This window comes from Hyperolius riggenbachi, chromosome 1 (genome assembly GCF_040937935.1).
Source record: "Hyperolius riggenbachi isolate aHypRig1 chromosome 1, aHypRig1.pri, whole genome shotgun sequence".
Taxonomy (NCBI): Eukaryota; Metazoa; Chordata; class Amphibia; order Anura; family Hyperoliidae; genus Hyperolius; species Hyperolius riggenbachi.
In genome coordinates, this window is record NC_090646.1 from 240215718 (window position 1) to 240230471 (window position 14754).

General features: G+C 43.3%; 1 protein-coding gene across 1 annotated transcript in view; it reads left to right on the plus strand.

The window, feature by feature from the left end:
* Window positions 1–14754, plus strand: part of LOC137547346 (alcohol dehydrogenase 1-like) — a 44830-nt gene that overhangs the window by 7957 nt on the left and 22119 nt on the right. The window contains exons 2-5 of the mRNA XM_068270851.1: window positions 1556–1657; window positions 8222–8363; window positions 10503–10590; window positions 10689–10908. Of these exons, the coding sequence (XP_068126952.1) occupies window positions 1556–1657; window positions 8222–8363; window positions 10503–10590; window positions 10689–10908 (552 nt within the window). The remainder of the gene's footprint in view (window positions 1–1555; window positions 1658–8221; window positions 8364–10502; window positions 10591–10688; window positions 10909–14754) is intronic.

Sequence of the window (14754 nt, forward strand, 5' to 3'; positions counted from 1 at the left end):
GGCACCAACAGGGGGGTCTTAGGTTTAGGCACCAACAGGGGGGTCTTAGGTTTAGGCACTAACAGGGGGGTCTAGGGGTTAGGGGTAGGTACAGGGAGGGTTACTTAGGCACCAACAGGGGGGTCTTAGGTTTAGGCATCAACAGGGGGGTCTAGGGGTTAGGGGTAGGTACAGGGAGGGTTACTTAGTATTTTTTTTTTAAACGTTATTATACGTTTCACTATTTAAACGAAAGATTAACGTTTTTACAATTGGCGATTTAATGCACATTATTTAATGATTTATAACTTTATAAAACATTAATTTTAAACGAAATACAGTACAATACATTTTTAAACGTTATCCATGCTTATCGTTTAAAACCCCGCGCCCTTTTTTCCCAGCGCCCCTTTTTAACGTACGCGCAGCAGCCAGCATCTGTCTCCCCTTCCCCGAAGTGCTACAGCACACAGCTTGCTGAAATGCCCCCCTCCCTCCCACCACCAAGGAAAGGCCCCCCCTCTCACTCACTCCCTCCCCAGCAGCTTTCCACAAAGCCCCCCTCTCTCCCATCACCACGCAAAGGAAGGCCGCTTCGCCCTCTCGCTCAGCCCTCTGTGTCATCAATGCAGCATCAGCGCTGAAGCAGAAACTCACTGATTACACAGTGCGGCATCCTCTCTTGTCCCTCTGCTCGTTCTGGTCTGTTAGTTTACAATACCACAGCTACAGCTCCGATGTCATGTGACTTATGTGTCATGTGACATTGGAGCTGTAGCTGTGGTATTGTAAACAGACCAGCGTGAGCAGAGGGACAAGGGAGGATGTCTCGCTGTGTAATCAGTGAGTTTCCGCTTCAGCGCTGACCATCAGATGAGGCAGAGGGGGGAGAGGGGGAGAAGCAGCCATCCTTTACGTGGTGATGAGAGGGAGGGGCCGGGGGGCTTTGTGCAAAGCTGCCAGCGTTAGGACTGGGTAAGGGGAGAGAAAGAGGCTCCCCTACAATTCTCGGCTATAAGTTGTGAAATTTAGGACTACTCAAGTATAAGGCGACCCCCCCACTTTTATACTTTGAGTCAGTCCTAAATTTCTCGACTTATAGGCGAGTATATACAGTAAATCAAATTGATCGAAATCAGCTGCAAATCGATCGATCGGCCGTTCAATCATGCATCGATTTGTGATCAATTGATTCTATAGAATTGATTGATCGCTGAAATCGACCACTGTATGGTCCCCTTAACTCAAGCCCAAGAGACAAACCAGTATGGTCACACTGATCACAGCAGAGCAGCAATACTAGCAGGGTATACTGACAAATTCCTTCATCAGGGGTTATTTTATGCATATTTTGATCTCTTTTAGATGACTTTATTCTAGTAGACTGTTTATTAACTTGACTCAGTATAGGCCCACTTTAAGACATTATTGTGAAAACATCAAGAAACACCCAGCTTATGATTTTGTTCATTTGATTTCTATTTTCTCTGATCCTCACACCAGACTAATCCACAGGAAAACTGCACATGCTCTGCATTCTGCAGGTACAAATAACTGTAACATCCTTGTTTTACAGGTTATTAAATGCAAGGCGGCAGTGATGTGGGAGGTAGGAAAACCGCTGTCTGTTGAAGAGATTGAGGTTGCTCCACCAAAGGCTAATGAAGTTCGCATAAAGGTGAAACATACTTACTGTCTGTCTTTTATTTAAAGTCTCCAATCCCCATTATGTTAAAGTATGTCTACCCTTCCCCATGGGAAAATAAGGTAATAGTAAAGCAGCCTTACTTTCCTCCCTCACAACATGCCAACAATTCTCTATTCTTGAGAGACCCTTCACAGTCCCCTAAAATCTCTGTGGGGTGTGTGTATTAATGTGAGGTTTTAGACTTTGCTAACCCACTCTCTGCACTTTCCCAGAGGGTGGTGGCATGCTCACATTGGAGGTATGGGTGAATCAGGGCTGCACTTGACACTTCAATGGCAATGACTTTCTTGGAGCTAAAGCAGGAGCCTCAAAAATAGTCTATTTTACCAGGCTGTATGCTTTTTTTTTTTCCTAGTTAAATATTGTGCATGCTTGCCATAAAAGGCTAGTATTGGTATGCTTAAACAAACATAATGTAATGAAAGTCATAAACACAGTACTAACAAACTGGTGACCAAAGGTATCGTTGGTGTCATCAGGACAACAGGTTATAAGTTTGATCCCAATTGCATTTGAAATCTGGCCCTTTGGAGTTATCTTAAAGAATGTTATCTTATCTTAGAGTAATCACACTATATTCATTTTGGGCCTGTACAGAGATTCCTTGTGTCAGCAGTTTTATGTGTTGTTTCCACCTCCAACAATAATGTTATGATAAATACATGAATAGCTAATGAAAAATGTAATAGCAACTATAAATGCAGGCGATTATGCATATATATTTTATTTTTATTGGCGAATGCATTTCTGTGTTAACTATTTTAATAAGAAGCACTATAAATACACTTAGGCCTCTTTCACAGTGCGACGTTAAAGTCGCACGTTAGAAAATGTTTCAACGCAGACTAACGCACAGCAATACTAAGTCTGTGTAACATTCATAGTGCACACGTTGCGTTTGTGTGTAGTGCTATTAGAAAGTGCTGCATGCTGTGCGTTATACACGTTATTAGCTGTGTTAGACTGTTTGCACATGCTCAGTAATTACTTAGAAGCATAGTTTTCATTGCCTGTATGCTCTACTGTATGCAACAATAACGGGGCATTAAAGAGAACCTGTACTGAGTACAAATATTTAAAATAAACACATGAGGTAACTTCAAATGAACATTACAGAGTTACCTTGCCATCAGTTCCTCTCAGAAGCTCACCATTTTCTTCTGACAATAATCCCATCCAGTTCTGACAATATTTTGTCAGATCTGAAATATATCAGTTGCTGTCAGTAAAATATCAGTTGCTGTCAGTTATAGCTGAGAGGAAAACGGATGTACCAGGTAATGTTCATGTTTCCCTATAGCTCAAGTGGGCGATGTTACAGTTTAACTGTGTGCTGACCAGAAAGCTGTTATGGGGTAATGGCTATTTTCAAAATGGAGGACGGAAAATTCCCTTGATCATAGTGAACAAATAGGACGCGGGACAGGAGAAAGACACTGAGGAGTAGACTACATGGAAGGTAAGTATGACTTGTGTATGCTTATTTTGACTTTTATTTTCAGTACAGGTTTTCTTTAAGTTGCGGTGCAACTTTTTTGGGGCGTTGCGTTGAAAGTGTGCATTGCGACTTTAACATTGCATCAAAATGCAACGTCCACTGTGAAAGAGGCCTAAGTGTGCTTTTTTTTTTTTTTTTGTAACACCAGTTCCCCAAATATATTTAAAGTGTATACTGTATAAATTGTTTAAAACTGATCAATGTTTTGTTAATACTTTATTTTTATTATTCATTTATTTTATAGTTTTAATTATTAACTTATAAAAACATGTCTTTATTTTTATTTATTTCTAAATTTCATAATGTCAACTGATTTTTTTCCAAGGTATTGTATCCTGTTTAAAAATGACATGGAAAGTCTTTGACAAGCCACACATTTACAGTGGGTTGCAAAAGTATTCGGCCCCATTTAAGTTTTCCACATTTTGTAATATTACGGCCACAAACATGAATCAATGTTATTGGAATTACACATGAAAGACTAACACAAAGTGGTGTACACATGAGAAGTGGAATGAAAATCATACATGATTCCAAACATTTTTTTACAAATAAATAACTGCAAAGTGGTGTGTGCATAATTATTCGGCCCCCTTTGATCTGAGTGCAGTCAGTTGCCCATAGACATTGCCTGATGAGTGCTAATGACTAAATAGAGTGCACCTGCGTGTAATCTAATGTCAGTACAAATACAGCTGCTCTGTGAGGGCCTCAGAGGTTGTCTAAGAGAATATTGTTAGCAACAACACTGTGAAGTCCAAAGAACACACAAGACAGGTCAGGGATCAAGTTATTGAGAAATTTAAAGTAGGCTTAGGCTACAAAAAGATTTCCAAAGCCTTGAACATCCCACAGAGCACTGTTCAAGCGATCATTCAGAAATGGAAGGAGTATGGCACAACTGTTAACCTACCAAGACAAGGCCATCCACCTAAACTCACAGGCCAAACAAGGAGAGCGCTGATCAGAAATGCAGTCAAGAGGCCCATGGAGACTCTGGACGAGCTGCAGAGATCTACAGCTCAGGTGGGAGACTCTGTCCATAGGACAACTATTAGTCATGCACTGTAGAAAGTTGGCCTTTATGGAAGAGTGGCAAGAAGAAAGGCATTGTTAACAGAAAGCATAAGAAGTCCCGTTTGCAGTTTGCCACAAGCCATGTGGGGGACACAGCAACCATGTGGAAGAAGGTGCTCTGGTCAGATGAGACCAAAATGGAACTTTTTGGCCAAAACGCAAAATGCTATGTGTGGCGGAAAACTAACACTGCACATCACTCTGAACACACCATCCCAACTGACAAATATGGTGGTGGCAGCATCATGCTCGGGGGGTGCATCTCTTCAGCAGGGACAGGGAAGCTGGTCAGAGTTGATGGGAAGATGGATGGAGCCAAATACAGGGCAAACTTGGAAGAAAACTTCTTGGATTCTGCAAAAGACTTGAGACTGGGGCGGAGGTTTACCTTCCAGCAGGACAATGACCCTAAACATAAAGCCAGGGCAACAATGGAATGGTTTAAAACAAAACATATCTATGTGTTAGAATGGCCCAGTCAAAGTCCAGAGCTAAATCCAATCGAGAATCTGTGGCAAGATCTGAAAAATGCTGTTCACAAACGCTGTCCATCTAATCTGACTGAGCTTGAGCTGTTTTTCAAAGGAGGATTTCAGTCTCTAGATGTGCAAAGCTGGTAGAGACATACCCTAAAAGACTGCCAGCTGTAATTGCAGCAAAAGGTGGTTCTACAAAGTATTGACTCAGGGGGCCGAATAATTACGCACACCCCACTTTGCAGTAATTGTTTGTAAAAAATGCTTGGAAATGATGTATGATTTTCGATCCACTACTCACATGTACACCACTTTGTATTGGTCTTTCACGTGGAATTCCAATAAAATTGATGCATGTTTGTGGCAGTAATGTGACAAAATGTGGAAAACCTCAAGGGGCCCGAATACTTTTGCAACCCACTGTACATAGACTTATTTCAAGAACAGCTAGCCACTTAGTCTCCGCCCTCCAGTACCAATCAGAGAACATCTGTTCTGGCTGGCTGATTAATGATACTTTAGCTGCTAAAGTAACTGTAACGATCGAAGACGTTACCACTGTGGGGGAAAGCAGCGCAGCTGCTTTCACACCTGATGTCACCTCTGCGGCCACGCCATCCCGGGTGTCGCTTCCCGACTCAGGGGGGACAGGAATCTCTCTTGCACAGCAGCTTAAATCCACACGCCTGCGCATGGAGCAAAAGGACCTTTATGGGCGGAGGAGACAGATCAGCTGACATTGTGGTCAGCTGACTTCCACCTGTCAATCTACCTTGCAGGCTGGCTCAGCCCCTCGGGCGGGGCTGCTTGAATCTGCTTTCAGTATTTAAACCAGGAATTGTTACTCTGTCCTTGTCTGTTGTCTGATTAGATCCCAGGTGTGATGCCAAGGATTTCACACCTAGATTAGGATATTGCTATTGCTCTGTTATCTGTCAGATTAGATCCCAGGTGTGATGCCAAGGATTTCACACCTAGATTAGGATATTGTATTGCTCTGTTATCTGTCAGATTAGATCCCAGGTGTGATGCCAAGGATTTCACACCTAGATTAGGATATTGGTATTGCTCTGTTATACTTTAGACTAGTCTCAGGGGGTTGAGACCAAGGACCTCACCCCCAAGCTCAGGATTGTTGCCTCGTTGCTCTGTTATACTTTGGACCACTTCCAGGGGGTTGAGACCAAGGACCTCACCCCCAAGCTTAGGATACTGCTACTCTGTTATTGCTATTTGTTTAGACTAATTCCCGGGTGTTGACGCTACAGATTTCACACCCAGACTAGGTTATTGCTTCTGTATTGATCTCCTGTGTATGACTCCTAGCTATTACTCTGATCCTGATCCTGTCTACAGTTCCTGTACTTTCGCCTATCTGCCTACCTGTTGCTGAATCTCTGCCTGATTACCGACTATTCTCTTGCTTCACGATTCTGTACTGATACTTACCTCTCTGTTGCCGAACCCTGCCTGTCTGACCAATCTACTCGCCAGTGGGCCCTCGCCACTGGTGAGGTGTTAACTGCGCCAGCTCCGCTGGTTAAGAAGCTCTGCTAGGATATAGTTAGTCCTAATTACCTGCTCATTAGGTACCTGTTCTTTTAGTATTACTGTATCTTGTAGGCTGCAGTTCAGTATGACTCACCCGCACCTCGGGTGTTCATTTGCCTGCAGTATAGTCTGAATCACCCGCTCCTCGAGAGATTCAGTCTCGTCAGTATTATTTCCCCAGCAGGCTGGAGGTTGTACATTAGTACACACGCAGTGTACTGTTTATACCTCACCAGCCCCTGTGGTGAGGTCTCTTTAAAGCATTATAGTGACGGTTACACCAATCACTACACACTCTGCTCTCAGTCTTGCTATACTGGCATTATTGGTGATTCTGCGGATCACACATAATTGGGTATAGCGTCTGCATTCTTGGTGATTCCGCAGATCACCAATAATCAGACATCTGAGGTGTGGCACTCAATCGTCACAGTAACCAGGTAAAACAATTGACAGAAGGGCATGGGCTGGGGAAATAGCCAATGATGTATTTAAAATGCTCTCAGCATAAGAACCTGCTAGGAAACCAGTGCAATTTCTATACAGGAAGCTGTATAGAAGGCTCTCCACAATCTCTCTCCCCTGTACATCTCCTCACTAGTTTCCAGATACCAACCCAGCTGCAATCTCAGATCTGCACAGCTTCTTTTATCCTCCTCTAGAATTACCTTTTTGCATTCACGTATACAAGACTTCTCGCGTGCCACACCCCTCCTCTGAAATGCCCTTCCACGGCACATCCGTCACTCTCCCACCTTTAAAATCTTCACACACTCCCTCAAAACTCACCTTTTCCGACAAGCATATGCTCCAACTTAGGCCATTCCCCCTTCGACCTCACGTCTAGTTTAACTCCTTACTAAATAACCTAAACATGCACTGCTTATATGTATACTGCATACTTCCCCCACCTCTTGCCCCCCCCCCCCATTCCTTTAGATTGTATGCTCACAAGGGCTCTATCACCCTTATGTAGCTTGGATTTTGTTATTTATTTCATAGCTCACACTCTATTATACATTTTATTCATCATGCTACATCTGTCATTTTAATCACCAGTTCTGCGTTGTGTACCAGTGTCCATATTTGATGTATATCATTGTCTGTATCATTATGTACCCCTTGTTTGTTTTTCTACTTTGTACAGCGCCACTCCTTGTTATAAAGCTATGTTGGCGCTTTATAAATAAATAATAATTATACTACAGGAAGGAGTATCTAGACCCCTCTAATGATGTCCAGAAATGATGATGTAGTGGCTCAACCGTAAGGTACCCATATGTTGATTTCAATAGGTTACATTCCTGCCTCCAAAAAACATCCACAATTCAGGGCTAGTGGAAACAGGCCCTTATGGATTGCCAACCGATGTGGCAAAACGATCAATTCCTCTCTGATCGGAATCAATGTGATCATCAGCTGTGGGCAAAAAGTGGTATCTTGCCTAGAGCCCCACTTCAGCATAATCATTACAATGCCATGGGCCGCTGATCGACCTTTGCTCCTGCCCCACTCCCATACAATCTAAATCTTCCATCTGGTATAGTTCTGGGTATTTGCTTGGGGTTTGTACATTCTACCTATACTGTATATGCATAGGTTTCCTGCTACACCCACAAAAACATACTGATTGGTGAACTGGCTTCCCTTTCAAAATGGCTATAGGCCTTATTCACACTATACATACTGCCATGTGCGTTTCGATAGCGAGTAAGGTGTGCGACACGCAAGAACATCAGAAGTGCATAGACAGCACTAAATACCTTCACACTAGTGCAATGCGCTTTCGCACTGCTGCATGCATTTTCGGCAAAGTGCATCACTGCTTCCATTCACTGTAATGATAAATTATACATTAAAAAACATTGAAGGCCTTCTCTGCTTGAATGTTATAAATACAGTTATGATTGTGTCCCCTTGTTTTGTTTATAGATAGTTGCTACAAGCATTTGTCGATCAGATGAACATGTGCAACATGGAACCTTAGCCGGAGTGAAACTTCCCATCATTCTTGGCCACGAAGGTGCCGGAATAGTTGAAAGTGTTGGTGAAGGAGTGACCTCGGTTAAACCAGGTACGGCACAGCTCAAGAGTAAGCTAAGCTGCTGCATGGACCACATCAGCAATGTGGGCTATATCAGCAGCATGAAATGGAACAGAATCATTTGCACTGAAATTTTCATTAAAAGCTCTAATTTACTCTTCTGGATATAAGTGAGGAGCACAAATTTATTTTCACAATTACGTTGCGAAACCGTAATGCAAAATTTTGGGAAAAATCTTAATTAATTTCGCCTGTGACCATAATCAGGAACCGTAATTTTGCAATTACACATCACTTTTGCATAATTTAGTGCTGACTTTAGCAGTTAATAGCAAAGCCCCCATACAAACTATTGTCACCAAAATTGCTACATGCGTAAAGGGGAATAATGGCAACAAGTACAACATTTTTCTAAAAGACGATGTACTTATTGAGAATACTTCTTTTAAAAATGCAAAGGAAAAATGTTTAAACTGTCAAAAAACATTCAAAAAAACACACGCATATGCAGAAGACCTCGACTGATGCGACTGAGCCAGTTACTGGGGCTGATTGCCGCTGAATGGACGACCGCGGGAGGACAGCGAGGGACTCAGGCGAGCTTATGGGGATGGAGTAAGCCCTGGATAAGTAAAAATCTTTGTATAACACCATTTTCCTTTAAAATCAATTTTCTCAAAAACTATAAGGCCAGTTTGAAAAATCCTTTTTCGACTTGTTCCCACTCTTTCCCTTAACATACTTAGCAAATTTGCAGATGATAGCATGTATGAGGCTTTGATATCAACCGCTTAAGTCGATATTAACCACAAAACTATGAATGGAATACACTCCCAGTGACAGGAGTGCAATGGGGGCGCATGCGCGGCTGAACTGTGCCTGCGTCAACTAGCCCTGAATGGAGGACTTTTCGGGGTCAATTGCAGATGATGCAAGCAGTGGAGGAGGACGGTGAGGGAGCGATCAGCCTGCAGGGGGCTGAAGGAAGCCCCAGGTATGTATATTTTTCCCCCCTCCCCGTCTCTAGTACCCTTTAATTAGAAAGTTATAGATATTAAAATGTGTTGTTTTTTGTATTTAACAATTCTTTCTTTTTGATGCACACGATTTTATGGTTAGGCGTCCGGAAGGGGGATTTTAGGGTTAGGCGTGAAAGCGAGTTTAGAGGTAAGGTGTCAGGAAGGAGTTTTTTAGGAGGAGGGTTTTAGGGTTAGGCATCAAGAAGGCAGGTTTAAAGAGACTCTGAAGCGAGAATAAATCTCGCTTCAGAGCTCATAGTTAGCAAGGGCACGTGTGCCTCTGCTAAACCGCCGCAATAGCGCCGCTAAACGGGGGTCCCTTGACCCCCAAACCCCCCACTGCGACACTTGGTCGCAGACTTAGTCGCTCCTGGTGGCAGGGCTAACGGCTGCAGCCCTGCCTCCAGTCGCATCTATCAGCGGCGCATCGCCGCCTCTCCCCCGCCCCTCTCAGTGAAGGAAGACTGAGAGGGGCGGGGAAGAGGCGGAGATACGCACTGACAGACGCGCGTGGGGCAGGGCTGCGGCGGTTAGCCCTGCCCCAACCAGGAAGCGCTACCCCGCATTACGGAGGGGATTTGGGGGATCAGGGACCCCCGTTAAGCCGAGGGATAGCGGCGGTTTAGCAGGGGCACACATGCCCCTGCTAACTCTGAGGTCTGAAGCGAGATTTATTCTCGCTTCAGACTCTCTTTAAGGGGAGGGTTTTATGCCAGAGTAGGGTAAGGTTTCGTTGTAGTAAAATATTGGTAAAATGTTTTACTATCATCACTACCACTGTAAATACATATTGGACATGTATAGCCTTTGATTTGAAAGCAAAGAGCAACCACTCATAATCATAGATACGATGAATAAAACACACCCAGCTTTTTATGGATCAGAAATGTCTAGGCACCATAGTTTTTGATGCCTGCTCCAGAGGTACTCATTTGGTGTCTTCAAATCCTAATGACTAAAGAACACATTTACTAAAATTGGGCATAGATTGGATGCTTATTATGAGGGCTAGGACAACATGGAGGACAAACTTAATTGTCAGCTGTTTCTAACATTAAGGACTTGCACTCACACTGTGGATAATTGTTTTCCTTGCTACATATTTAATTCAGTGAACATATGTCACATAGATGTTTTCTTTTCTGTGTAGGTGACAAAGTAATACCGCTGTATAATCCTCAGTGCAGAGAATGCAGAGGCTGCACTGATCCGGGTGCAAATGTTTGCCACAAGAATGAGTAAGAATTTGTATTGCTATAACTTTTTAATGGTTACGTTTGTTTGAATTCTACAGACTTACACGCACTCATTAATAATTGTTTAAATATGTTTACAGTATTGGAGGACAGATTTCTCAGATGGCTGACAACACCAGCAGATTTACTTGCAAGGGTCAGCAGATTTACCATTTCCTGCAGACCAGCACCTTTTCTGAGTACACTGTAGTGGACGAAATAAATGTGGCTAAGATACACGATGATGTACCACTGGATGAGGCCTGTTTGATTGGCTGTGGATTTACCACAGGTTATGGCTCTGCTGTTAAAGTGGCTAAGGTGAGTGACTCACTTGACCTTAAAGGGACACTGAGCAACGAGAAAAAAAGTAAATATGCCCCCCCCCCCTCCATAGCCTGTGAGGTTCCCTGGCATCCTCTTGGTCCTTTCCATACTCTTGCTGGAAGCTCCGGAATCTTCTGCTGCAGTCGCATGTGCGTGCACCCAGCACGTCATCACGCTGGTCAGCGTAATGGCGGCCACTAATGATCCAATTTTTTCATCCAATCTTACCATATCTATCTATCTAATAGAAGGGCTAGAACTGCCTATAGTATACAATCAATATATTCCATCAGTTTACTCTTCTACTACATAGATTTGGTAAGATTGGATGAAAAAGATTGGATCGTTAGTGGCCACCCTAAGAGTCCTGCTCATGTACGGTTCTCTAAAGACTGAACCACACATGCCCAGATTTTTTTTTTCTTTTTACTGCTCAGGGTCTCTTTAATCTTACATGTGTCAAAGTCCTTATGTGACAAGCAAAGTCAAGGTTTATGTCAGATTGCATCACTATGAGCCTGTGTGAAATTCCAGCAAAGAATAATTACAATACGTCAGGGTTTGGGCACAATGTCACATTGCTCTGCAACGCATGTGGCTGTTCATTTTACAAAAACACATGGCAATGCTCCCATAGATTCATAGTTATTGGGTTGAAAAAAGACACGTCCATCGAGTTCAACCAGAGAACAAAATACAACACCAGCCTGCTCCCTCACATATCCCTGTTCATCCAGAGGAAGGTGAAAAACCCTTACAAGGCATGGTCCAAGCAGCCCCAAAAGACACTCCAGATGGCAATCAGATAAACATCATTGGGCATTCCCTAGTAATTGTAGCCATGGATGTCTTTCAATGCAAGGAAAGCATCTAAACCCCTCTCGGTTGCAGTGCTGACCGCATTCAACTATAGTAAGTGAGGCAGTACTGCATTACCCATAAAACGCATTCAGCAGTAACTCACTTCTGTATGCATTTTATGTGTAATGTAGTACCGCCTCACGTACTATAGTTGAATGGGGTCAGCACTGCAACCCAAGAGCATTGCCATGTGTTTTTGTCAGAAGTATTCCCATCAGATATTATTGTCTATGTATGTATTAATGCCTCTGATGTCCCTGCATATCGCACTTTGACAGACATTGCTGAAATTAGCTCAGCAACCTATGCCCAGGCCCTCAAACAACAATAATAATAATAATAATATAATAAGAATAATATTATTAATAATAAGAATAACAAGCCAAATACATGATTTTTTTAATTATTTATTTATTTATTTTTATAGTGTCTCAAGTGGATTTTACCATTGTTTATCCTCCTATGCAAAATTTAGGCAGTGTATACAATTATATTTGTAAAGCAGCCTTGTCAAGCTTTTATTGCTGATATAAGTTGCTGGGACCGTAAAGGTCTATATTAAAGTGACTATAAAGCCTAAAATAAACATGGCATGGACCGCGTTCTCTTAAAAGGTTATGACTTCATGGGGAGGGGGGTTTTGGTTTAGCTCACCCTTTGAGACCCCGTGTGTGCAGACTTTTGTTTCTTAGCCCCGCCCGCTTACACACACGGAAGGATCGTAGCATGTCTCTGTAACAAAAAAAAGTCATAACTTTTTAAGAGAATATGGTACATGGTGTGTTTAATTTAGGCTTTATAGTCACTTTAATATAGACCTTTGATAGAGAATTTCTTTCATGGGAACATAGGGACAGCAGTCTAGGCTTGAGAGCTTTTATACTTTGCATATTTTACAAAGGGATTTCTACTCCTGTTGCTGGATATCAAAATATGACTGTGCAAAAATGACAGTGCTTAGCTGATTGAAATCTATGCCGTTTGGGGCCTGTTATCTGTGCCAGGGCATAGTTTTCAATTCATAGTTTTCACGTTCCCACCACTACTGCTAACTGCATCTTCCTCACTCTGCTGTCGGTATGACAGCAGAGCTCTGTGCGCCAGTCAGGAGACGATTTAATTGGCTCCTGACCCCATGATAACTGTGGGCCAATCTCATTGGCTCACATTGATGACAGGGTCAGGAGCCAAGTGGCGCAATTGGCGGTTCGTGTGGTTTGACGTCGGTGAGCCCCATTTTTTGTACCAGCAGTCTTCGGTCTTTAAAGTGAACCTAAAGCCTGGAAAAAATGAGATTAACTCACCTGGGGCTTCCCTCAGCCCCCTGCAGCTGATCGGTGCCCTCGCAGCCCCGCTCTGACGCTCCAGGACCCACCGGCGAACACTTCCGGTTTGGCCGTCACCGGCCGACAGGCATGGGAACGCGAATGATTGTTCGCGTTCCCAGAGTGTATATCGCCCCCCATGCTGCTATTGCGGCCAGGAGGCCGCAATAGCAGCATAGGGGGCGATATACAGGCTGGGAACAAGAACAATCACTCGCGTTCCCATGCCTGTCGGCCGGTGACGGCCAAACCGGAAGTGTTCGCCGGCGGGTCCTGGAGCGTCAGAGCGGGGCTGCGAGGGCACCGATCAGCTGCAGGGGGCTGAGGGAAGCCCCAGGTGAGTTAATCTCATTTTTTTTCACACATCACCAAGGGCGTAGTAACAAATCAATAGCACTCACAGCAAAACCTGCCCTCCTCTTGCTATGTTTTATCCTTCTCCACCATCCCCTCCTTGCCCCAGTGGCCACCCTCGGATTGGATAAGAAATTCCACAATCATAACCTTGCAAGTGTGGCCACCATAACCTTTGCCTATTTCCATTAATAGTAATACCCTGCATTTGCCCCATTTCCAAAAATGTTAGCCACCCACTAGCTAAATCTCTACTACACATGTGCAATCAGCCAAATACATGTTCTAGAAGTACCATAAGTAACAGAACACCTTCTCTACTCTCCTAATTTGTAACTGCTCGTAGCTACACAGAAAAAGCAATAGGCAGTTTGACAATGAACTACAATAAAGATCTGGCTTTGAGTTCTCTCTTTGTCCACTGTCTAATATAAGAGCATTGACCTGCCTCACTGTTGCTTTTGCATTTATCTAATAAATACTGGTAATTATTACCATACCTTACTTTTCTTTACCTTAACCAGAGCAAGATCATCCACCAGGCTACCCAGGCAGGAACTTGGGGCCCAGTGGGCATCAAGGGGTCCACCTGTTACCTTCTTCAACCTCTCTCCACTTCAGCATGCCAAAAGGACCAACAAGGGTCCCCTAAATCTACTACCTTGCCTAGGACCCCATTACATCTTAATCCATCTCTGACCTTAACACATATATTTCCTAGGCCAGAGCTAATGCTTTTCTCAACACTAGAATACCATGAACTCTATACGGTATATGCCAGCACACCCAAACATTACTCTAAAAATGTCAGGTACCTTTAATACAAGTTCTGAGTCTGTGGATCAAAAAACACAAACAAGCCTTAGTGATAAGTTTGAGATGTCTTTTGGTTTAAGTGCATCACTTTTGTATGATGGGCTAGCTACCCTAAGTGAGCCTTTGCCCATGCAGTTACTTTTTGCCCGTCTTTTAATGCTACTTAAGCTAAGTACACTAAGTACACAGAGATTGGGTCTTAATCCTTCAGGCCACAATTCATAGCCAATTCTGTACAAACATGTCGCAAGCCTCCAGGCTAGTGACCTGTTCTGTTTTATGGAGTGGGAGGGGTGAGGATGGAGAACAATGGTGTCAGGCAGCATTCTGTTGAAATGATCCACCATGATGGATCTCTCACTAATGCATTAGAAAGGGTTGGGGGGCATAGTACATTCACAAGATTCTGGGCAGAGGCAGTCTTTAGCAGCACGCCAGCAAAGTTTAATCTAATGTGTGTACATGCCTATTCTTATTGCCCAGT